At 40.2% G+C, this 26381-nt stretch overlaps 1 protein-coding gene across 5 annotated transcripts; it reads left to right on the top strand.

Annotated features, from left to right (window-relative positions):
• The first annotated feature begins 422 nt into the window (after positions 1-422).
• On the top strand, positions 423-25229 carry cert1 (ceramide transporter 1). 5 transcript variants are annotated; one of them, XM_088008917.1, is made up of 19 exons: positions 423-587; positions 972-1088; positions 2063-2197; positions 5303-5419; positions 13357-13464; positions 13677-13815; positions 14287-14373; positions 14484-14641; positions 16708-16800; positions 16916-17002; positions 17140-17232; positions 18065-18145; positions 18871-18966; positions 19228-19360; positions 19467-19537; positions 19618-19746; positions 22099-22228; positions 23292-23429; positions 23556-25229. In XM_088008917.1, exons 2-18 carry the CDS (start codon positions 999-1001, stop codon positions 23417-23419), a joined length of 1875 nt encoding a protein of 624 aa, XP_087865043.1. In that variant the 5' UTR covers positions 423-587; positions 972-998; the 3' UTR covers positions 23420-23429; positions 23556-25229. The 5 variants fall into 5 exon arrangements, with proteins under 5 accessions (XP_087865043.1, XP_087865041.1, XP_087865039.1 ...); XM_088008915.1 differs by lacking the exon at positions 18065-18145 and having other exon boundaries at positions 23571-25229; XM_088008913.1 differs by lacking the exon at positions 18065-18145 and having other exon boundaries at positions 424-587; positions 870-1088.
• Positions 25230-26381: the final 1152 nt, after the last annotated feature.

The following is a 26381-nucleotide window of genomic DNA, read 5'->3' as shown; positions in this document are numbered from 1 at the left end:
ACAGTGTCTTCTATGATTAAAAATTTAAATTACTTTGGTGTCTTTTCTGATATCTCATTAAAATGACTTCAGGAACAATAGGCAGTGATTCAAACGTTTCTGCAACTTTTGTAAACCGTGTGTATCACTTTCTTACTTAAGTGAGCACTTGTGTAGCTTAATAAAATGCCACTTGTGTAGCTTAATAAAATGCTGATAAGTTGCTTAAACTTACCTTGGTTTAAGCAATCCTCATCACAGACTGTACAAGTCTTTAATAAAAATACATTTAATAACACCCACAAATAAATCCGTGCATGTTAAACTGGTTTCTGTCGTACTTGTCGAAAGGCTTTTAATTTTAAGCTTCAGTGTTTCCGGTGTGACTGTAACCTCGGTTACTTGATAACTTGACAGGTACACAGTAAAGCGTGGCCGCGGCTCCTCCCCCAACAGAGCTAGTCAGAGCTTCGCTACTGCTAACTGAACTGCGGACTATTGCAGGGAGGCTGTTCTTTGGCTCCATACTAGTAGGTGGAAGTTGCAGTGTTGCGCTAACACGAAGGCCTTTTTTGAGCATATTGTCGACTACTGCTGCCGTACCTAAGGTGAATTTCACCAATTTGTTAGTCATTTGTAGTTACTGTTAGCTAGTTTCGTCGTTTGCCTAGCTAACTAAGTTAGCTAGGCTTATTGGTATTCGACATCAGTTTCAAAACAAAGCCCGCAAATCGAGAATCCGAGACCCAGCTGTCACTTTCAGACTAACTTTTTATGAGTAAATCTTGCTGTTTCAAACTGTCATGGAAAAATCGCAATAGCACTCTTCAGTTCTATTTGTTTTGCATGTATGCTTAATGCCTAGTTATCTTTATTTTGCTGACATTTAGGATTACAATTTGAAGAAACTGCGAGTTTGGCCGTGAAGCTGTTAAACTGATAGCTAATCAAGCCTCTAAACTTGAGCCGCGGTGTTCTGTCAATAAAATCAGACGGGCTGTCTTGAAACTTGGAAATCAATGTCCGAGAAGAGTTCATCGTCCGGTTCGGATGAGGATGTGGACCCAGAATCCGGCCAGCCTGTGGAGTTCGGAGGAGTTTTAAGCAAAGTAAGTTCTGGCGAATTAACACACATATAGTCTCAAAAGGATATGTAAACACAACCCTACACGAATCACGAGTTAATAGCCGCGTGACTTTTGTTTATCTTTATTTCTCATTTTGAAAATCGCAATGCTCATTGATTAACTCAAGCAGTGGAGTGCATGTAAATGTGCCAGATTGGGACATGAAGGCTAATCTCAATTTAAGGTCCCTTAGATGGCAGGTTGGTGATCTAAAACAAGATTAGAAAGTTAAGCCACACAGTTAGTTAACTGAAAAATGTTTAAATAAAGTTCCTCTGGAAAACAATCCCTTAATTCCTTAGTTTGACTAATATTTAAGTTTCTGTGTATGATTTTTGTATTGATTGGCATTCTGGTTTGTGTTGACCAGACAGTATTTCAAATATAACAAAATCCTGCCTGTCATGTGTATTCTTGATGACTCATAAGTGAAACTATTTCTTAAGTTCACAATTAAGTTAATTTGTTTTAATATGTGCAAGTTGTGAATCCATTAGTACACCTAAACACATATATAAAGTACTGCTGAAAGTCCTTTATATATCGCTGCAACTTCTGGATCTCTATTTATAGACAGGCAAACAATTTTATTCATCCTGAGATGCAAACATGCTTTACGTAACTATTACAAAAGACAGTCCTCCTTTATTCCACTGTTCAGCTTTTACAGGTATATAAACAACAGTGTCATCTGCATACATCTAACAAGTAACAGAATATGAATATATACTTTAAAGTAATTCATGTACAGGATGAAAAGTATCTTAAGGGACACCAACGTTGAAAATGTAATTTCTGCAATATGTTATCTATGACGTTATGAGGTTTCAAATTTTAATTCGCCTCCTGAAAATTACATTTTAATTAGTTGCTGAAAAGATTTTTGATTGTATTTTGGAGCTATAACTGCATGCTGCTATTTTTGTTTTTTTACTTTTTATTTTTTGTGCTTTCAGTGGACGAATTATATACACGGATGGCAGGACCGATGGGTTGTGCTAAAAAACAACACACTGAGTTACTACAAGTCGGAGGATGAACGGGAGTACGGCTGCAGAGGTTCCCTGTGCCTCAGCAAGGCTGTTATCACAGTAAGTGCCAACCTCATGGGAGGGGAAGGAAATGTGTGGCTTCACCAAAACAAAATATCTTGCAATTTTGCATCTTTGCGACATGTCTGCTTTTTCACCAGATATCTTGGAGTTGTAAAAAGAAAAAAAAAAAAGTAGTTTAAAAATATATGGTTTTAAATTACACCAAGACCAATAAAATAGGCGAGTTATTACATTTAAGAAGCCGACATTATGGAGTGATTGTGCCCCTCAATTTACATTGAAATGTTTTGTGAATCAAATTTATTTGATCATGCAATAAAGCTTTAAATAAATGTTTCTCTGTCGACACTCTGCCTTTTATGTAGTAAGAGGATCTACAAATTATGTTGCAATAGTCCTTTAGGTCATGTTCCTTTGTCATAGAATAAAAGTTTCACTGTAAAAAGAGGCATAAAAGAGATTCTGCTTTATCAAACTAAGTTCTTGAAAATATATCTATAAGTACAGCACTGTTTCTGAGGGAACGGTGAAGCCCGTAGGTTAATCACAGATCAAGTGACTGGGGCGTAAATGGCAGCTGCAGACTCGTCGCAGTAACAGATCTATAGGGAGGTTTTCTTCCATCGTTATTTTAATTCCTTTTCAGCAGACAGTTGGATTTCTTTAATCCACGTACTCTTGGGTTATAAAGATAAGAGGCTAATGAAGTTGTTAGGAGCACAAGGAGGTAGTCACTTAAATGACCCATGTAAAATTACCTCTTAATTTCCACTTGTTATTCACATCACAATGGCAGTTAGTCAGTCATTGAGATTGTTTTAATATTAACACCCTTTTAAAAACGATTTGTTTACTTGAAACTGATGTTTTCTCCTGTTAAATGTAAGTTTGGTCCATACAGTGTAATCACTGTTCTGGCATTTTCCCTCCGCAAGTGAGATATGCTGAAATTCCACACTCTAGTTAAATATTCACTCCTGTTTGAGCTGCAGCAGCCAAACAAATGGTTTTACTGTGATTTTTGCACTTTTTTTTGTTCCCTCCTGTGGGATTATTTGATTTGGACCTGGATTAAAACTGTACAAGTAAAGCTCTCAGCGAGCTCCTTTCAGCTTGTGAACAGAATGGAAACCCCGTCCAGCCAGGGTCTGCTGCTAACAGTGTTGGAGGAAACTAATTGTTTACAGCTTTATCATAACTCTTTCTCTGTGAATATTAAACATCTTGGTGTGCTGTGACAGTGAGGTCTGAGGACTTGCAGAAAGAAAAAAAATAACAAAATATATATATTTTTTTCTTTTTCTAAATGATCAGTTTGTTGCTCGCTGGCCAGCAATGAATGCGCAGCAAACCGCCCTCATGCTTAAGCACTAAAACCATAAAAGCATTGCAAACAAAACTTTTGAAAGGTCTGTCAACTTAAACTGAGACAGTCTTTGCAGTTGCTGTTTCCATTTGCTCACATGTGTGTATTATTGGGGAAACTCATGTGAAACTTTGTTTACATTTATGTTGGCAAATATTAATTTGTTAAACGGTGGTTTGATTGGACGTTACATGAGTTTTTTTTTTTTTTTTTTTTTTGAAAGCTACTCAAACAAAATGGATAATTAGTATCTACACAAACAACACTGGGGGTCTACTAATAGGCCAAGAGTGAAGACAAAGCCACTGTGTTTGCGATGTACTTTGTGAAGTCAGACGCTGGAGGAGGAACTTTACACTTATATGTCACACTTCATGTGCCAATCCTTTATTTTGTGGCATACAATAAATATGAAAGTCCACTAAAGAAGAAATGTTCTTTTCTCTTCTCCATTCTTACAGAATTGGTTGCTTGGGATAATCGATTAAAAGAAAAATGATTGAAAAAACGACTAGTTATTGTCAGTATTAGCAGGACACGCTCAATCTACGACCTCCCGTGTGCTTACGGACAAAGTTTTTCTTTCCTGTACGCAGCCTTTTTGCACAGCAGTGCTTGCACAATGAGAAAAAGAAATGAACGAACCATAAAATGGAGTGTAAAGCAGAGGTTTATGGTCCGTGGCTGATACTGCACAGTAAGATAGATGGCCGTTCTCTCTCTACCCCAGTAACAGTCACGGCTCGATGCGCCTAAATGTTCTCCCCCAGATTATCTTCAGGTTCTGGTTGGAGACAGGGTAGCTTTTCTAATGTAACGCCAGCCTGCAAATTGAAATGACTGAGGTTTATATATATAATATATATAATTGATCACTGAAATATCATAGAAAACCTTTGACCCAATTGGCTGTTGCAAAGTGCAGTTTGTGAAATCTACTATCAACATGAAAGTGTCTCAATCAATGTTGCATAAAGTTCTGCAGGCTCAGACTTGGTGATCAGAATCTGGAGGGATGTGACTGTTGTCAGCAGGAGCAAATAAGGCAGCACATGAGCGTCATTCTGCAAATGAAATTAAACTTAGCTGGCGGAAGGTCGTGTCAGCTGACTGAGCAGCTGGATTCTTGTTGGTCCTGGAGGAAAAAAAAAAAAGAAAAAACTGACAAGAAAACTTGTATATTCCTGTGTGTTTATTCCTTCCTGTGAACCTTTTTTTTCAAAGCTGAACTCGTCTCAGCTGAGCTCAGTGGTCAAATTCCAGTCTGAGAGGAAACGGGTAAAATTCTTTGTTGCACGTGTTTGGGTGCCTCAGGCAGTCGGTGAGTGGAGCAGGGTGGGGGAGCGTAATAAGTCGAATAATTCCTCCCAAAAGGAGAAAGCGAAGTTGAAATGATCCAGCTTCTTCCTGTAATAATTAATGTTTAGTTTTCTTTTTTTTTTTTTATCTTCCTCCGCACAGCCCTGCTCCAGTCGTTTCGGGGTGGGACAGGAGATACGAGACATCAGTTCTCAATTAAAATGTCTGTTTATCGTGTGTGACATGTGGCTTTCTGTCACTGATTGACTCCATGTGCTTCAAGAATGTGTCATTCCTACTCAGTTAGGGTAACAAAGAGTTATTGAAGTAGTATTTTGCTCCTACTTCCCAGTACTCTAATTAAGGTAGAGGGAAAAGTTCAGATTTAGTTATGTGATTTTGTGTGCGGCTATAGTCCGTTCCGATTGCAAACATTCGTCGTTATTATTCATGAGGCCTCTCCTCTCTTTGCGCAGCCTCACGAGTTTGACGAGTGCCGTTTTGACATCAGCGTGAATGACAGCGTTTGGTACCTCAGAGCAGAGGACCCTGAGCACAGGCAGGAATGGATCGAGTCCATAGAGCTGCATAAGGTGAGTAGCTTCTTGACTCTCCTTTATAAGCTTACCATGTTTATGTTCTCCTTTCTCGTCACTCTTGATCCCTTTGTTTGCATAGTTACGAATGTAGAGATTTGGGAAACGGGTCCATTCACGGCGTCTAAATCCAGTTCTTTATGCGTTTGCGTGTGGTTGGTGTGGACCCCCCCCAGCCCGCCCCGTCAAGATTAAAAACGTGTTTTTTTTTACAATAAACCGGATAATCTTTGTTTGCTATCAGATATTTTCCTGGCTGCCGTATTCGCGTAGCTCCAACATTCAGGTTGAATCGGAGGTCAGATTTTCAGATCCGACACGGAGTTCTGTGTTTTCTGTTCTGTGAGCTGGGTGTGACAGCAGAAGGACTCGAACACACATGCAGAGTTCGGTACTCAGGGAATGTGAAGAATCTAAGTGAGGTGATGAGGCGGGGGGCTTCCCTCTCTCTGATACTAGGCTGCTGCTCCCCCCTTCAGAGACATTTTAAATGATGTTTGGCTTCACGGTAAAAGTATGTGGGCCAGATTGAATTTGTTCAGGTTTTGGGTCAAAGTTTGCGTTTAGATCCGTCTGTTTACAGGCCGAACGTCTCTTCTGCAAAGAAAACTCCCGTCTGGAGAGCTTGCTTGGCTGGAGTCACATGTTTTGTGATGCACTTCGTTTGCTGCAAACACAAGAACATCACATGAATTTGACTTTTACACAGTGAGAATACTAGATGCAGTCATGAATTTAGTGTAGTATTTTTTTTCTGGTAGAGCATCACCAACATTGTACTGACATCACCAAAATTTCACTTTTCCCAGGGCAAAAAATATCTACATTATTGAAACCAGATATTTACATACATTGTTTGTTAAATACCAGAATAATGACAATGATAATGTTATAAAGATACTCTCCTAAAAGTCAGGCGTCTACGTGCACTTCCTTAGTTTTTGGTAGGAGTGCCTTCAAAATTTAAAAATTGTGTCAAACATTTTCCATGTCCTTCCACAAACTTCTCGTTATAGTTTTTTGAAATTTTGGCTCATTCCTCCTGGCAGAACCGAGTCGGGATTGTAAGCCGCCTCACGAAAGCTCTCTCCAAAAGTTTTTATTGAGCTTTTTGTCCTTCAGCCTCTTTGTGACAAATTTTGGTGGTGTGCTTGGTGCTGTTGTCCATTTGGAAGATCTCCATACTTATGCCCAAATTTTAACTTTCAAGGCTGATGTCTTCAGATGTTTCTTCTACATTTCAACATAATGTTCCTCCTGCGTGATGTCATCTATTTTGTGAGCTGCAGCAGTCTTTCTTGCAGCAAAATACCACATGAACATGAGGGCGCCACCCTTCCTCAGCTGGAATGGTGTTATCAGCCTTACAAGCTTCCCTCTTTTCCTCCAAATGAAAGGTTTGTTCCATAGGACCAAACGTCTCTAATTCATTGTCATCGTTAGGACATTTCTCCCAAAAATTAAGGTTTGTGTCTGAGTGAGTTTCCAAATTGTAATCTACCTCTTCTTTTTATTTCTTTTTTGCTTTTGAAGTGATGGCTTCTTCCTCTACGAGTTGCTCTTTTAATCCATGTTGGTACTAGACTTGTTTCCTTGTGGGTAATGACGTTCTCTTACCAGCTTCAGGCAGCATCTTCACAAGACCTTTTACTTTTGCTTTAGGATTGATACATCAAAACACATTTATCTCTTGGACAAAGGAACCCGTCTGCTTCCTGAATGGTGTGATGGGATGGCTATTCCTGGAGTTTATTCTGTGTCGCCTTCAGACCTCTGGAAATTGTACCAGAGGACAAACCGGACTTGTGGGTTCTCGCCGATACCTTGCCTGATTTATTTTGGATTTGTCCCTGGATGAAGGAAGCGGTTTGTTTGAGGGGTTGGCTTAAAACATCCTGGGGTGTACCTCTGTTTAACTCAAATGTTTGAGACGCTTTTAAAGTCATGACATTGTCATCTGGGATTTCCTGGATTGATGATGGTGTAAGCTGTTCTCTTTGCTTTTCTCTCTGCAGCCTTGTTTATCTCCTTTAAGACTTGCTCTCTCCGTAATTAATCAGAATAAATCACAGAAACGTTAAAAACAGTTCATTCTTTAACACTTACTAATTTTGTGCTGCCTCTGTCACTTCACATCCTGTGTTATTATGCAGGATGTTTTAGTTTGGGTGCGAGTAACTTCATGCGTTTGATCCATTAGAGTTACAGTGTGAATATTTCGGGGTCATGCCCTGCATGTGACCTTTGGTGACCTTGTAGAGGTTAAAGTATCATTGCATTAGGCCAGAGGTTCCCAAACTGTGGGGCGCGCCCCCTAGGGGGGGCGCCATGTCATTGCAGGGGGGGCGCGGGAAGCCGTCTGGATGAGAAACAAATAAAATATGAATCTGTATGCGCTGGGTTTTTACCTTAGAATGGCCAACTCTCTGTTATTCCTGTCAATTTGATACAGTAGAGGCTTCCACACTTCCCATATCTGTGTCCTCTGTCACTTTTATCAGCAGTTAAAACTGTTTAATCCGTTGTTAACATGTTGAATGTTTGGAAACCACTGGGGGGGCGCAGAAGAAAAAGTTTGGGAACCACTGCATTAGGCAGTGTGTCTGTGCTGCTCCCAAATGGACAAATGAGGACGTCTTCTGTGCAACCTCCCATAGTTTCATTATTGCTTCCATCATAGCAACAAAAGTAAATATTCTGACTGGCTTAATTTTTAGCTGTTTTGTTGAAGCATAACAATTATTATTTCTATAAGTTGAACATCAACTCAACTTACTAGGATACACTTTTAAGAATGGGGTTGCTTCTTTGCCTATTTTTTTTTAATACTGGTTATTGTCTGTTTTAGATGTGTGTATAAATATTGATTGTGCAAATCATGAGGATAATCCTCTGGATTAAAGAACTAGGGATGGGGAATCAAACCCTGCAAGGATGAGGTGCTTAAAGATGGCCAGTAATCACAAGTTCAGCTGTTTAACATGTATTAGTTTCCACTTTTCAAAGGGAATCTGCTGTCGTTTTCATATCCGTGTTGGAGCATCAGCTTGCTTTGGGAAAACTGTTTCAACGTGAGTTCATTTGTGTTTTTATACGTGGGTGTGTTTGTGTTGGTGGTGAGAAAAGTGCTGCTGTGATAAGTGCTGCTCCTGATGAATATTGCATGTTTTTTTTTTTGTTTTTTTTTTTTTTCACCGGGACTTCGTGCTGAGAAAATGGATTTTGATGAATATTGGAGAGCTTGAATTTGAGAGAGTTGGGAATACCTCTCGTTTTAGATTGATGGTGTGAACAGTATAACTTTAACTAGCGGTGCAGCTGAATAAAAGGAGATGAAATACGAGTCGGGCGGCAAGACCTAAAGTATAAGATCCAGACAAATGTTGCTCCCTGCCTCCCACTCTTGCTCGCCGTCTCTCTCTTTTGCTGTGTCATAATATACACCAGGCTGCTTCACTCGCCCACATTTTTAGTACTTCATTGGTTTGTTACACAAACAGCTCCAGACAGCACTCATCTTTTCTCTAATGCATGCAAGCCCTCGTCATCTTTTACTCCACATGCTACTTTTCTGACTGCAAGAGCAGAGAGTCGCCGGTGCCTGCACAGTGATGGATGCTGCAAAGAAAGACGGGCAAGATGAAATGGTTTCACATGTCAGGGTATGTGGTTTCCTGATATATGCATGTCGAACAAGAGGTCTCCGTTTATGAGTGTGTGTTTGAAAAGCTTTGTGTGAAAGGAGACAACTTAATTATCAGCAGAAGTCGCCTCTCAGTCTGCTTCTTCTGCTTCAAAGAGCATCCAATGTCTGCCTCTCATCCAACTGCTGAGAAGCAAGCGGCTACTTTTCCCCTCTTCTCTCTTCGCTTCTTGTGTCTGTTTTCCTTCACATGATGTGCTAAGCTAAGCATCTCTCCGTTTCTCTTCTTCACCTCCTCTTCCTCTCTGTCTTGTAGTGAGGTGTGTCCGGGGAAACTGGATTAAATCATCTGCATTGTCAGTGTCAGAGAGTGGTTGGGGATCGCCTGGCCATGTTGGGGCCAGCAAGCCGTCAGGACTGCAGCAGTGCCCTGCTCTGCTTTGGCTGTTGGAATGGCCGAATGGTGGGCTTAAAGCATTTTGGCATGCTGCCTGCCTGCTCGCTGTAAATCAGCCATGCTCTCTCAAACAGTATCTACCCAGTGTGCCATTGTTCTGACTTGGAGTTATTTTTCCACACCCCATACTGTGTATTTGCATGCAGTTTTTGACACGAATAGCTCAAACGAATCCAGGTTCTGCTGTGCAGGGTGCCCGCACAACGATGAGGCTTGTAGTGCACGATGTGGATATTTCTCAAGCAGCAATATACTCAGGTCAGAAGTTGCTGTTGTGTGTGTGTGTGTGTGTGTGTGGCTGTACACCCTCTGATCACTCATTTAACTTGTAAAACCACAAGATCCCATTTCAAATACGTTGTATGAATGGGTGCTCAGTTTGCATGCTTGTCATGCAGCTGAGCAGGCGCATTAAAATGGCAGTCCGTGCTTTTGTCAAACAGCGTTCAACGTTTTGGTGCCGAGTGGAGTTTTACTATACATTGATCACACTATTCTTCATGGATTTAACTTTTTAAGCACCATCACATTCATAAATGCAAGTGATTTGGATCGTTATCTTACTGAAACGTCTTATGGCGACCCATATTTATTCTAATTCAGCCCACTAGATTTTTATTTATCTGTGTTACAAAGAAAAGCACATCTGAAGAAGCACCAGCAGTCTGGAGCAGCTCTACATGATCTCAGAGTCCGTCTGATTTCATAACTGTGTTGATCAGCAGAATTCGATGCAGATAACATGTTGATAGTGGTGCATAGTGACCTTTCATTGAAATGGCAAATGTATTGGTGTGTAGAAAGCCACACCCCTTTGGTTCCTCGATTCTGCTGCGTTGTCTCAAACGCACACAGGATCTCAGTGGATCGCCTTGCATGATGTAACTGGACAAAACGATCCATATCACTTTATTTTAGAGCAATTGCTAAGAATGTCAGTAACTCTACCGCTACGGATTCTGTAAAAGCAATTCATAATGTGGATTTTCTTCCTTTGCTGGATAAATGGCCTCGAATTAAAACATTTTTTAAATGTATTTTTCTGTCTGAGATCAATTTGACATCAAATTTTGTTTGCTGCAATATCTTCACATCAGTAGCAAACGGCATAAAATATGAACGGGGCGTTTTATCACCAATGCTGACGAAGCACAAAGGACCTTTATTTACAATTACCTTATTGATATCTGTGGATCGGGTGTGGCACCTGAAACCACAGGTCAGGTTAACTTGACAATCACGACTGACATTTGAAATGCAAACACTTCTGTCTCTCACAGCCTGACGGCTGTTTCACTTCGTTGGTCTAATGAAGAAGAGCCTTTTTTTCTTTCTGATTATATAATATGCTGCAAAAATGAGCACAAAATGTGGTTGTTCAGTTACGTGGGCTTTTTTCTGTGGATTCCAGAAACGTGTGTTTAATCATGCAGTCTGTCGTTTCAGCTTGAAGAGGCACTTGCTGAGGTTTGAATTTGAAAATGCTTGTCCTCGTCCCAGTACCGGATCTTCTGGAATCATTTGTTGTGTTTACATTTTTTAATTTTTGTGGTTTAAAAATGTTTCAGTTTATGTCCTGCAGAAACATCTTAGTTTCACAGCAGCCACTTTGGACACAAGAAACTTCCTTTTTCTGGAGGAAACCCGTTTGTCTGGTCCATGATGAACTCTGGATGTTGTTTCTTTGATTTGTATGTTATGTCAGTTTCCTTACTGTGTCACTCTGTTGCATTAGGAGAAACTGCAGCCGAAGCCCGAGTGTGTGCCGTCTCTGTGTCGTCACCTGACTCCCTTTTCAGTTTAGTCACTGATTTTAAGAATTCCTCCTTCATTCGTTGCCATTGGCCAACAGGACCAGCTCACAGCTAGGCCTGTCATGATAACAAATTTTGCTGAGCGATTAATTGTCTAAAAAATTATTGCGATAAACGATAATATTGTTTCAAGACCTTTTGACACTGATTTAGTGGAAATGACTAATAATGCATGCAATTTCCTGCCATAGATTTATTTTCACTTTATTTTCAAAAGAACACATAACACTGGAACTGATAAACTAAATAAACAAAACAACCAAAAATAAAATGGATTCTCAGTCTCCATTAACAAAAAAACGTGCTTGAATAAAAACTAAACAACATAAAGCCAAAGTGGAAATAAATACTGCATTCAACCAAAAGAGTGCAGATTATGAAATCTGTGTACTATATTGGCCTTCTGTAATCACAAGATTTAAATAGAGAAGATGGACACATCCTGACGCAATAGTTCACACTACACGATTTTTTTGCCCCCATTTACCCCTTATGACAATCTTAGAACGTTGGCCGCTGGTGATTTCGTAACCGATCATCCTGCAGTGTGTGGTGTATTACGGTGGATCGTCATGGCCGCTCCGATCTAAATCAGGGATTTCCCCCGACTGGGATCGTTAACGCTGAATGTGACAGCTAGGCAATCAGAAAGAGCGGATTCTCCTCCGTGCTGACACGGCGCAACCCGAAGTCCAGTGGACATTGGAGATGATATGTGGAAACAACATTAATGTTTATTCAACATTTTGTGCAAAGAATATAGAAATGACAAGGGGAGGAACTGGAGCCAAATTGCTATCGCAGTTGATGAACCCGGTAGGTTTTCAGCTGTTCTTCGTTAACGTGACATAATTAGGTTATAATGATTTTCATTCAGTCAGGACTTTAGCTGACTCTAGCCACATGCATCACAGGTAGATTCTAGTAAAGCATTGATTTTGATTTTAAAATTAGTTAACTGGACTTGTAGCCATTACTTTGTGCTCATGTGGCTGGACACCACACGGCACGACGAACCCGATCGAACCGTTATACCTAGGATTTCTGTCAGGTTTTGAAAATGGGCCGGCAGTCCGCCAACAACTGTGTAGTGTGTGCTGGACATTACACTAAGGAAGAGCACCGGAGTTGAGCCTTTTTTCATTCAGTGCCATCAACAGAAAGATGAAGAGACAATAAAGCCAATAATTAAAATGAGGTCGATAGGTTTAATTTATCGTGCGATTAATTGATTTATCGTTTATTGTAACTTTGCTAGTAATAAAGCATTTATTTCTATTAAAAACCGATTCATCATAATCCCAATTATTTAACTTTAAACATTTATTTGGGTTGTAATGAAATAAATCGATGCATAATTTATTATTACAGCTGTAATTTGCTCAGTATAATATAATCTTGTGTTGATATTAAATATGACAGCGTTAATTAAATTGGTTTATAGTTTCATAAAACCTGTGAGAATGTTATAATCAAACAAAATTCTGTTTTGTTTTACCCTCGCATGTTAAATACAGTTTAATCTTTCCTCGTTAAGGTGTTTTTTTATTTCTGTTTTTGTTGTGTTCATGTGTATTTTTGATTTTTCGCCCTTCAACTGGTTTTCTCTGACAGAGATGCACCGATCAGGATTTTAACAGGCTGATGTTTGAGGTTTGACCTCCTGATTCTTAATTTAAACTGATTCACGTAAAAGGGCGGGGGGAAATGTTGGACAGGGTCTTTGAGGTGGGAACTTTTACCCAAAAGAAAACGAAGGGAATGTACGATTTGTCCTACTTTATTTGTTGAAGAACTTGTTCCTGATCGCAGGAAAATTTGCCCAGTCGATCCAGTGTTACTCAATGTTCTGAAGCTTTCTTTGTGTCCTGTAGCGTTTTGTTATGGATCAGTGTTTTGTTTTTTTTGTAGGTCGACTACAGCTTCATGCGCCCTTATTGTTTTGATTTTTTTTTATTTTTTTTATTTCTTCTACTTTCATTGTTGCCTCTCTTTGATTTCTGTTTGCTTGCGTCCGCAGGCCGAGTCTGGATACGGTTCAGAAACGAGTCTGAGGCGTCATGGTTCCATGTTGTCTCTCACTTCAGCTGCCAGTGCCTTGTCTTCCACTTCCACATCCTCCTTCAAGGTAAAAACATTAGTCATTGATCAGATCTTGTATCTTCAGGGTATGAAAACTGTAGCGTCTGCAAATAAAACACCAGATTTAACTAAATAAACACAAATCATTTAATGTTAATGTCAGGTTGAAGTTTTGCAGCTTGGATTAAACTGCATATCTCCTGCAAAAAAATCAAACAAACTTCCAGCTGAACTGAATGTCGTCCTCTCTCTGCTCAGAAGGGCCACCGGCTGCGCGAGAAGCTCGCAGAAATGGAAACTTTCCGGGACATTCTGTGCCGACAGGTGGACACTCTTCAGAAGCATTTTGACTCCTGTGGTGATGCGGTTTCCAAAGATGAATTTCAGAGAGACACAGGTAATGTTTGGCTCATATTACACCAGAACCATTTAGTTTTTTTGTTGTTTTTTTTTTAAGAGTAATGATCACGTTTTTAGAACTGCACATCAGGTTTCAGCCTTTGGTTTTACTGGCAAAGGAAAGCACTTATTGATGGTAGCTTCTTGTTTAATGCAGCATTGGAGTTGAAGAAGAATGGTTGAAGTGGCTCGCTGAGGAAGGAAAAATCGATATCTGCTTACACGACGTTTTGTGGCCGGTTTAATGGCCGGTTTGATCTCTGAGGCAGAACCTTTTGTATGATCTTCAGAATTCCTTTTTATATTAAACCTGCAGGGGTGCAGCTTGAAATCTCTTTGAAAAGCACAAATTTGTTCCCAAACATATGAGAAAGTAATAATGTCCTCAGTTTGTTTTTGCTTTTTTCAATAACCTAACCAAATATAAATGAAGCCTCATTGCATAGAGTTATTTTTGTTTCCTCTTCAGTTGTGGAGGAGGATGAAGATGAATTTCTGACCACTACAAGACCTGAAGGTGAACACAATCACAACAACAACGGCAGCAAAGAGAAACGTGAGTCTTCTGTTTTTAATGAAGGATCCACTCAAGCCGCAAAAACATGTTTCTTTTAGTGCAACAAATGGATAAAATGTGAATACGTCCTCTTTTCTTGCGTGGTGCAGTGTTTCCTCCGGCCAGTCCCAAAGTTATTAACGGGATCGACTTCAAGGGAGAAGCCATCACCTTTAAGGCCACCACCGCAGGCATCCTGTCCACTTTGTCCCACTGCATCGAGCTGATGGTCAAACGAGAAGACAGCTGGCAGAAGAGACTCGACAAGGTACAGCGCCGCACTGTGGGGGGCTTGACAGGAGCTGACGGGCAGCAGGGGACGACTGTGGTTGAAAAACATGAATGCGTTTCAGGTCTTTATGTTTGACAGGTGTTCATGAACACTGTCAGAATCCTGTGGGACTAACTTTATGTGGAAGACGGCTTGAATAGATAGTTGTCTGGAAGGAAAGGAAAAGGTTTGCAGATTTTAAAAAATTATTAGTAATAAAAAATGGTTTCACTTTTTTTTTTTTAATCACATAGACTTCCTGGTGGTTTATTGGCCTTTTGTATGACAGATGAATCTAAACTAGAGCATAATTGGAAACAAATCTATATGCGTTTTTTTTTTTTTTTTTATGTTTTTACATATAAAAATCTTAACCGTGTGCCGTGCCCCCTAATGTGTACTTTATTATGGTTTACAAAAATGGCTCAAACTCTAAATAGATGGAGGAGTTTTGGACTTTGACTAGGCCAGCCAAACGTATTGATGTGATTTCACTTGAATCGTTACCGCTCTGACTGTATGTTTAGAGTCCAGGCCCTGCTGGAAGACGAACTTCCTCTTCAGCCTCTGATAGGCTTTCTTACAGTTTTAACCTCATATCTTCCCAGAAGTTCTAACCAGCTTTTCTGTCCCTCCTAAAGAAGAACATCCACATAGCGTGGTGCTGCCACCACCATGTTTTACTGTGGGAAAAACATATTTGATGCCATGCGCTAAAAAAATCTGTTAAAATTACATTTTGAAGTAGTGTTGCATGACAAAAAAAATTAAACGGTGCTAATTCTTTGAAAGAGTGTACATGTATTGCACATTGTGTAACCAACACATTATATATTGGTTGTTACACTTTATTTTCTTTTATCTCCACATTTTAATATTTTTTTTTTTTTTTTCAAATGTCAGAAATATGATTGCTGTCAAACAACAGTTTCCTGTTAGATTGCCTCTTGTCTCTCCTGAGCCTAAACGATCCAATCCAGACAAACGTGTGTTAAAAATATTAATCATTCAATTATTGCAATTATTTAAAAAAATATATAAAAATTGAATGAATGAGCGTTAAGTAACGAATAGTTACTTATCTTAAAGCTTTCTTTCCATGTGCTCTAAATGTCACTGTGCCTTTAAGTGTGCGCTCTCTAGAGCTCACCGCTTGCCAAACCAGTTTCTTCCCCCCCCTCTCTGTGTTAAAGGCGTGCCACATAAAGCTACAATTCAAAAGCAGCTCACTTAAACTACGGTCAGGTGTAACCAGCTCAAATAATACATTTGGTTTCGAGTTTGATGGCTAGCTGACCTTCTGAGTCAGGGGGGAGTTGGATATCAGAAGAATTTGAAGGGAGAAACGCAGCTTGGACTCCTTCTGAGAGGAATCTTAGAAAATGACTTCACTGACTTCTTGGTGGAAACATTCAAAGCAGCGGAGCACCGAGCTGCTCAAACACCAAACACAAAGATGGATACCTTTACAGACCTCCAGCTTTAAAGTAGGTCTCTTTCTGTGTGTGTGTGTGTGTGTGTGTGTGTGTGTGTGTGTGGTTGTTTTACAGAGCTGCAACAGTATCGGCTTATGTTTATTTTGCAGCAGGTTTTGTATGTCTACACCTTCCTTTGGACTTTGCTTGATGACATTGGCTGGTTTACTTTTGCCCTTACTTTGCTGCTTTTTTTGTTTTCTTATGTGTTTAAGTTTACATTTAACTATTATATTATTTTTGTAATCACTGTAATATGGATAAGCTGTGCAGAACTTGGTGCATTTTATTGTTTTCTTACTCTTAAAGAAAAATGTTTCATTTTCATTTTAAATAATTGATTGACAGCAGAGAGAAACCTGTCACAGCTTTTTCCTCGTCGACGTCTGACGAGGAAGAAACCTGTGGGTGTGAGAACGCAGCTGAATATTGCAATGTTTGCTGAATTCGAGACATCCAGACCCATACTTTCATCACCTTTTATCCCAGACTTTTCTTCTCTAATCTGAATCAACTCAAGCAGAGTCGGGAAGGAGTGTATTTGTTACAGCCACATCAAACACACTTTGTCCCTGTGCTTGTGAGCAGGAGCTGGAGAAGAGGAGGAGGGTAGAAGATGCCTACAGATGTGCAATGAACGAACTGAAGAAAAAGTCCCACTACGGAGGCCCAGACTATGAGGTGAAGCAATAAGATTACTGGAGCTGAAACGGCTCAGGAATGAAAGCAGAGGGATTTGTTGAAGTGCTTTTCTGGTGGATCTTGCTTTGAGCCGTCCTCGTTTTGCTTGTTGCAGGAGGGGCCCAACAGTTTGATCAATGAGGATGAATTTTTTGACGCGGTGGAAGCCGAGCTGGACCGACAGGATAAAATCGAAGAGCAGGTGCGATGAAGTCTGGAACCCTTAAAGCTGACATTTTTGATGTTTAGAAAACAGAGACGTGTAGTTTAAGCTACAGCTTATTGTGCACATATGAAATCTCTGGTCTCGTGCTGAACTTGAAATGCTGTTTGCTTCAGTGCCAGTCAGAGAAGGTCAGGACACCGCGACCGCCTCCGGTTTCTCCTGCTGATGTCTTTTCCGCCATCAGTACACACCGATTTGCAGACAAGGTAAGCAGTGTTTTGTTTTTTTGTCGTGCCTATAGTACATTTTCTTGGTTTTAGTCAATCCAGTGTGTATAGTGGACTGTGTATGCAGTGTGTCAGTCTCTTTCCCTTTCTTGAATTGAGTTGTTTCTTTAAATTTACTCTACAAAGAGCGGGGTTTTCTATTTTATTTAGAAATCAAAGTCCAACGTGCTGGAGGCCCAGTGGACAGGCACAACGTCGAAGTTGCTTCTGATTCGGTGTGAAGTTTCCAAAGTCAGTGATTATCTGTGGAACCATCGTCTTGGTCCACCTTGTTTCATCAAGTCCGGAGTCGGTGCAGCTGCCGATCAGAACATGTCAGACCATTTATGCTTCCTCCTGCCGATGAGATTATTGGAGATTCTGATTTTATTTGCCAGCAGGACTTTGTACCAGCAGCTGGTTTAATGACCACGGCGTCACCGAGTCTGCAGATGAGATGAAGGCGGCTAATAAAGCAACTGGGGTTTCCTTGATACTTCAGCGCAGCTGCAGGCTGATCACATTAACGCAATGATTAAAGCAAAAGGAGCCCCGAACCAGGTGTTGAGTGAAAAACAACAAAAAAAGTTAATTATCTGTAAACCATAATCACCCAAATCACCAGAAATAATCACTCAGAGTGTAAAGAATCTATATAACGAGTAAATTTCACTTCTAAATTACTAAAATGCATATTTTCCTAGATTATATTCAAGTTCTTTCTCTGATAGCTTCCCTCACATTTTCACCGGAGCTTCTGCAGTTTCTAAACGAGTTGCTCGCTTCGCTCTTCCTCTTCGCTCTTCTCTCTTCCAAACATCTCTCTGCCGAGCAGCCTCGCAGCTATTCCTCCTCCGTGTCCTCGGTTGAGCTAGTCACCGCCTCGGATGACGTTCACAGATTCAGCTGTCAGGTACTGCCACACAAACCGTGGACCCCTGTGATGTGGGATGCAGGAACCCGTCTCCCTTTGGTTTTTTTTGCTACTCCTACAGAGCATGAGCAGCCAGCATGAGCATGTCTTATTAACAACTCGATCCAGGATGCTGGAAATATTAGCTGTACTGCCTGGAGTCCATTGGAGTGAAATTCTTTAGTCGAAGCTTTTTTTTTTTTTTTGTTGCAGAAATACAAAAACAGCAAAGCACCTGGAGAACACAAACATTCCCGAACTCAAAGGTTTTCCTGAGGGTCCAACAGGCATTATTCCTGGAAGTTGTTCTAAAGCTGCATGGCTGGAATCTAGAGAAAATCCCCCCCCTAATTTAGAGCCATTTCTCATCCTTCCACCTTTTTTCCTGTTTCACGGCACAAGCATGCAGCTGTGCAGACGTGTGCTGCTGTTGCTTCATGACGCTGTTTGGATATTGAGGAATCCCCTCAGGCAGGACCAGTCTTCTCACTTTTATTTGGTTTCTGCTCTGCGGCGACATTCCTTGAATCGCTTATAGGCCAAAATACGTGTTCTGTTTGAATGAAGTTAGCACCTCTCCTGTCTGCAAACACACAGATTGTTCAAGACTGAAACGTTTTAACTGGGTTAATATAGGTTGACTCTTGCTGAATTGTGCCTAGAATAGGCGGTTTATGTAAAACATTGTCTAACCCGAGCTTATTGAATGTCTCTCCGTGTCTCAGGTGGAGGAGATGGTGCAGAATCATATGACTTATTCCCTTCAGGACATGGGTGGAGATGCCAACTGGCAGCTGGTAATAGAAGAAGGAGAGATGAAGGTGGGTACAGACGAGACAACAAGCGGCCTATGAATCATTTCCCTTGGTTGCAAGCTGCGACTTTATAACACAACTTATTTTCATTAGTAGCAGAAATGTTCTCAAGAAAAAGTGAACAAACTACTCCCTAATGTCAAGCTTTTATGCAAGAGTAACAAGAAAAAAGTAATTCACAAACTAAGTAAATGTGGTTGTTCTGTTTCTGGTTTAGGTTCTGCGGTGGGTAAATTAACGCGACCTTCTCCCCCTGCTCTCTAACAGGTTTACAGGAGAGAAGTGGAGGAGAACGGCATCGTCCTGGATCCCCTTAAAGCGACTCACGCCGTCAAAGGCGTAACGGGACACGAGGTCTGCCACTACTTCTGGGACACAGATGTTCGAAATGACTGGGAAAGTAAGTTCGCGGCGACAGGGAGGGTCGCCATGCCGACTCCCGTTTAGCTCCTCCGGTTTCAGTGTTGTGACCCGACTGACACGAGCCTCTTCGTTCCCTCCCTCAGCCACCATCGACAATTTCAACGTTGTGGAAACACTTTCCGATAACGCCATCATTGTTTACCAAACGCACAAGGTAGATTCAACGGAAACGGGCTGGACATTTGGTCAGCGGCGCTGGTCTGCAGCTGTTTGTGTCTTTGGTTTGCGTTTCAGAGAGTGTGGCCCGCCTCTCAGAGGGACATTCTCTATCTGTCGGCCATCAGGAAGATTCTGGCAACAAACGAAAACGATCCTGACACGTGGCTGGTGTGCAACTTCTCTGTCGACCATGACAACGCTCCTGTAAGTGTTGACACAAAACACCGATCGTGGCACACAGGACTCCCACTGCTTTTTGTTTACAGCATTTTTTTTTCTCTCTGCCATTTTCAGCCTTCATTTCAAGAAATTGTGTAAAATGTAGATTAAATGAAGTGCATCAATTTTGATAATGTGAAAAGAAAAGTGTAAATATTTAATGTTGTTATAAGTTGACAAATAATGTTAAGTGACGTCAGCTCAGCTTAAATTTTTGTTATGGATTCACTTACCAGAGAAGTTAAGATAAGTGAAAGACCTCATAAACGATACAAACAACTGTCATCATAACAAAGAGAAGAGAATAAAGAGTTTATTCATTTACAATATCGATAAACACAAATGAAGCTTTTTACCAAAGGGAATGACACAGGTTTTCCCCAAAAGATAATACATCAATGTTAAGGAAAGTAATTAAAACATATAACTTTCTTTTAGCAAATGTATAATCTGTCAAAAAGTATTGTTATCCTTTCAAAATCAGTGGAAAAACCTCTTATAGCATCACAGATTTAATTCTAATTATAATTCCCATCACCCTAATCTCCATCTCTCCCCACAGACTCTCTATCAGATCCATGACTTTGTCTGGCTATGTCTCTCCAAAACATTAATATTCCTTCATGTCAAAAAAAGAAACATTTTGATTAATTTAAACAATTACTTTAAAGCTAAAACTGTCGGGGGTCTGAGTGTTATTGTAGGACACGTATCACCATCATTTTCACAAGTGATCATTTCCTGTCGCCTTTATTCTTTTCTTGCGGCCCACAACAGTTGTCTTCTTTTCCATGACTGAAATTGAGAAATAGGGGAAAACTGTAGAAAAGCCACAATTCAGCTGAGCCAGCTGAAAGTTGCAGAGGAGTGATGATGCTGCGTTTGGAAATCAGGCAGTGATGCAGAAGACAGTGTCCACCGAAGAAGAAGAAAGCAGTGACAGCAATGCAGCATTTAATGTGTGAGAGCTTATGTTGTGATTTATCTGGTGAGGAGAAGAATATCAGGAGAACTGTGGTCTGAGGACAGTAGCTCAGAGACATAGCAAACCTGCACTCTACGCTGGGATTTAAAAGCGTTGTGTGGCAGTCTGCTTACCTTCGACAAAAACTGCAATTAAAAAAAATCTAAATCCTTTCAGCGGTGGAGATGTTACTCCAATCCGCACAACACCAGAGCATTCCTCAACAACCTTATCACCAAAGTAATTCACTTTATATCAGTGGGCCATGCAGAGGTTTTCTAAATGTAAGTTTTCAACCTGTCACCATATGTAATATAATTGTCAGAATATAATTTTGATGGTATGTTTTTTGTCTAATTATGCGTATATTCTAGAGGAAGTCACGGGTTGGCTTACTTGACTCTTCCTGTAAAGCAGACATGCATGTGAATGTGAACAGTCAGATGTTCTCAGCCTGTGTTGAGGTTTCAGCCTGTGGTTTCCACTCCATTTGCATTAGTGGGGTAAATTGTAAAATTAAGGCTGTACATAGGAGTGCAAAATAGTGAACGTGTTTGTTTTTTTTGTTTTTTTTAGAAAACATATATCATGTGCTGTGTTTTGTGCTAATCATTTGCTTTTTTTAACTCAAATGTCTCAAATAAAAGGCATTAGTTTTAGTCGACTCCTCATGTAGGCTCAATAGTTAACCTAAACTATTCACTAGGGCTGTGTAATAATATCGATTTTGCGATGTATATTGATATTTTCTTTCCTAGAAAAACAATTGATATTCATCCGCAAGTATCGTAACATCCAACTGTCACCTTGTTCACTCACTGCTTGCTTCGCCGGGAGAGTGATTGGGTCATCAGGCTTAGAGTGATTCCTTCAGATGTTAAGTGTCAAGGTTAAAAAGGTATCAAACTATTCAGAGCAGGGTACTTGGTGCACTTTATTTACTTTACAAATGCATGTAAGCTACAGTTTGTGCTGTTTCAATTAAAAGAAACATGTTTTCTCACCACTTCTTTGATTCATTTTGTCCAGCTGTCGACTTTAAGTCTGTGTCCATGTCCAACCAGAGCCAGGTATTGTGTAGTTGGTGCTTTTAATCAGTTTTCAGTTAAATTAATTCAATCCAACTCTATAACAGTCACAAAATGTCACCAAAATCACTCTGTCGCTCTAAAATCTTTCAGAAAATTGCAAAAGAATACAAAAAAGAATACAAAAAATTGTATTGTTTGCTGAATATTGCAATATATATCATATCGTGAGCAGAATATCGTGTATCGTATTGTGAGATTATTGTATCACTACAGCCCTACTATTCACAGGGCAGCTTGGGAGCCTGGGAGTGTTTGCATTCACCGTTTTTGTTGTACCTCCAGCCCACAAACCGGTGTGTTCGTGCCAAAATCAATGTGGCCATGATCTGCCAAACGCTGGTCAGCCCACCAGAGGGGGACAAAGAGATAAGCAGAGACAACATCCTCTGTAAGATCACATATGTTGCCAACGGTAAGTTTCTCTCTCCAAGCCATCTGGTTTTCATCTCAGGGATTACAACAGCAAACGGAAAGATGCTAAGTAGCATGACGTAGTGTACAGTTTGCTTTGCGTGACTCTTTGCCTGAGAAAATAACTTAAGTGTAAGTTTGAGATTACATGTTTTGGTTGATGATTGAAAAGTAAAACATGTTTTATCTGAATCCCATGTCCAACTTTGCTATATTAGAACAAGAGTGAAAAGTGCATTTATTTCAAAGAGCTAATTCAAAAACGAATTAGGTTTTTGCAAATGGCGATATAGTTCATAAGTTTGCTGTTTAAATTTGATTTTCAATAGTTGACATTAAAGGAAAACCCAAATGTTTGTCATTTGGTTCTTTGTAGGGTTAGGTTGTCAGTTGTAGCTGCCTGTCGGAAGAGAGCAATCTCTTGGATTTTGCTTCATCGTCAGCTGCCTAGCAGCAACAAAGATGGTGTTCAATTGTATTCTGGTGAAGACACAATTATCTGATCATCTGATGATGAGGAGGATTGATAAAGCGTTTGTCTGCATAGCTTGTTGGCTTTTAAACCGCTCTATAAATCTAAAACTGCAAACATGGCAATTTGGAATTGTTTGACGTTTTTACATTTTTGAGCATCTATGTTTTGGGTTTCTAGTTCCTGTAAACTTTAATCCTCCAAATTATAACAAATGTTTGAAACTAATCACTTTGTGTAGTGGAACAATGGACCAGTTTCACTTTTAAAGTACCGTGTTTTCCATATAAAGTAAGATACTTTATATTTTTCAGGGTAGTATTGTTTCTCTGAAATCCCAGCCCAGACGTCTGTAGCCCATCTGACCCGTCGCTTCCTGCAAACAAAGAGGCTGCAGCTAAAAGCTTCCTCGCTGGAGCGTCGGTTCTGACTTTAGGGCCTGAATGTTTATGAAGCAAGAGAGCAGTTCCTCCTCTTTTCACTAGAGGGCGCCCTGCGCCGCACTGATTTACTGTTATCCATTCTTAATGGCTGGTCACAAATTGTGAGGAATTGCAGAGTGAGCTGGTAACCCTCCTGTGTGTGGCTGCAGTAAACCCTGGAGGCTGGGCTCCGGCTTCAGTCCTGAGAGCCGTCGCCAAGAGAGAGTATCCCAAGTTCCTCAAACGTTTCACCTCCTACGTTCAGGAAAAAACAGCTGGGAACCCCATCCTCTTCTGAACACTAGGAGGTAATCTGAAACAAACACTTAGCTTTTTAAAAAAAATAAAATAAATATTATAAAAAGCCAACATCCTCTTTAATTGCAGTTATTTTATTTATTTTTTTACTGATTCGTTCTCCCTAACTGTGTCAGGCTCACCCACCGTAGGTTTGACGCCCTTCATTCAGCACGCTGTCAGAAACCACATGGCCCACTCTCCTTTCATTTACCCAACTTTCCAGCAGGACTGCACATGATCAGGACGTCCCTGAAGACGAGCGAGCTTTAACACCTCAGTAGTTTCCACCCCAGCTGCAACTCACTGGCTGCCTCCAAGTCGGTGGCCATGAAAGTGCATTATTAATAGTCAGTTCAAGGGTTTTTGAAGAAGTCTTTGAAATGTTATTGATTTGTTGTGTTGTTGTTGTTTTTTTTCTTCTTTTTTTTTTTGTAAATTGTTTTGTAAATTTCTTATGATTACCTACTCCTGGACTTTTTTGGGTGTGCTACAATCACTAGTATTACAGCTACTTGTTTTTGCTGCTGCTAAAGTAAAACTACCACAAGAGAGGAGCAGCTGCCCACTGTTTCCCCCTTTCTTGCCTTGCCCTGCCCCTTCTTGTGACGACTCTTTACTGTTCGATGGGGGGGGTCAGAGCTCACAGCTTCGAAATCTTTATATTTCTAGATTGTTATAAACTAGTTTTTCGGAGAGCACATAGACACAATGTATTGTACAGAGAGTAACTTTTCAGTTAGTTTACCAACATGACAAATGTGAATCGACTGTTAAACGCTTGAATCTGATGACAGCAATTAGCCGGGCTCTGTGGGAGATTGAGAGACTTTGCTTATTAACTCGTCTTGGATCGTTTCTTCTTTTTTTTTTTTTTTTTTTTTAATGCTAAACTGATAATATGGCCAAACTGTGGTCTGAAAATGCTAAGTTGCGATCATCATTTGTCTGTAACCTCCAGCTCAGTGTTTCAGAGGGACATTTGCATACGATCAGCTTCGGTGTGTGATGGGAAGTTTCCTCTCCTTCGTTGAGAGATAATCAGATCTACTCTACACACCTGTTTTTTTTTTTTAGTTTGTTTGTTTTCTAAATTGTTTGCTAGGCACTAAAAGCCATTTCCACGTGTCAAGTTTGAAAACGAGATATGCCTTTGTCCAACAGAAGTGAAATTATTAACTGATGGGAAGAATATCGTTCACATCTTGGGCTCTCAGTTGTGGAGAATTTACATTTCACACGCCACACTGCGGTGCAGCGGCATCCTGCCACTTGACTGATAAATGAACCACCCCCAGAATGCCTTAGACACCAGGGTGACCCTTAAAACGTTCTAGATTTCTCTACTTTACAGCCACCAGACGTGCATTTATCAACACTGCATTGAGACTGGGGGGGAGGAGGGGGGGGGCGGCGAGGGAGTGATGGGTCGACATTTCACGTCATCGTACCTCATGACTTTTAGATTGTGTTTAACGCCAGCAAGCGTTGGGAGTTCCTCAATCAGCTGATCTGCACGGCTGGGAAATTCGCCCGCAGATTGAATAATCTTAGAGCTCAGAGGTTTAGAACAGTTCTGGATTATTGTTTTTGTTGCTGGTAACACAAACTAGATCAACGTGTTCTGTCATCTGAAGAATACAATTAGTGTTTTTAATTGTATTTTGTCAGCAATCTACAGACTTTGTATATTTCTAAGTTGTACATCTGAAGTGTTATTATTTGCACTAAGTGTATTTGCATTTGACAATGTTCTGTAAAGTAAAATTATTACACAAAAGAGCTGAATAAAAGTGTACTGTTTATGGAAACTAGCCACTTTTCACACTGTCTGAGCCCTTTGGTAAAAATGTGGGAAAACGTGGGAAATCTGCGATTATTGCAGTAGTTTAATACTGAAATATTTCAATGAGCCAACTTTAAATTTTGTGTTTCTGTGTTCAGCGGGGGGGGGGGGGGGGGGGGGGGGGAATTCAACCAAGTCATTAGGACTGCTGTAGTCACAGTAGGTGACACTTTTTAAAACTTTTATGTATTTCAAACACTCATCGACTCGGCTTGTTTTAAAACTCACCCATTTCTGGTTTCTTTAGGGTGCAATGTCGATGTTACAGAAACTCATTTTTAAGCCACTTTTCAAAATAAGAAAAATAGAACTTCAGTAAAATTAGGTGGTTTGTTCATTCTTCAAAGAAACGGCTACAAAAATATAGACTTGGTCTGCTTTTTAATAGATTAAAAGTAAAGAAAAAAGAAACTTGAACTTGTACTACTAGACTGAAGAGCTTTTAATTTTGCAATAACACAAAAGAGAGAAGAAAGTGTAGAAAACAGACCTCCATTAAGTTGCTGAGAAGCAAAAGGGGAAAGAAACATTGTCCTGCAGTAGGTGGGACGCTGGTTTGAATCCCCGCTCAGTCGGGCAAGGCACTTTAAACATTTTACCTGCTGGAGGTGGTCGGAGGGTCTGCTGGCACTGATGGCAGCTTCACAGCTGTGGCTACCATGTAGCTCACCACTGACGTTAGACCTACTTTGGAGTCCTCTGCACTTTATAGAATAACACTTTTTAAAATCATTTTCTATTCTACCGTCATAAATATGATTAGTGTAGGTGTGGCATTTTTTATTGTTGCTAAAGAGCTAAATGAATGTTACAAGTTCATGGCATCATGGACTATTTGAAATATTTTGCTATTTCAAAATTTTAAATGTAGTTTTTCTTCTGGTATTTTGTAGAACAGCCAAATTAAAAAAAAATAAATTAACCTCAATAGGCGTTGCATCCTTTTTTTTAACATATTGTCTTTAATGATATTTTTGCTAAATTCAGAGTTAATATTTTCTTCAAAATCACAGAGGCGCATTAAGCTCAGACGCCACCAAACATTCCCAAACCATGATGCCGCCTTTATTTTCCGTAATTTGACGGTAAAGCGAATGTCGAGGGTAGGGATGAGGCA

The sequence above is a fragment of the Poecilia mexicana genome, unplaced genomic scaffold, assembly GCF_051168715.1.
Source record: "Poecilia mexicana isolate PSO_F unplaced genomic scaffold, ASM5116871v1 scaffold_9, whole genome shotgun sequence".
Lineage (NCBI taxonomy): Eukaryota > Metazoa > Chordata > Actinopteri > Cyprinodontiformes > Poeciliidae > Poecilia > Poecilia mexicana.
Note: the sequence above shows the minus strand (reverse complement) of the source record. Positions and strands in the feature narration are given on the sequence as shown.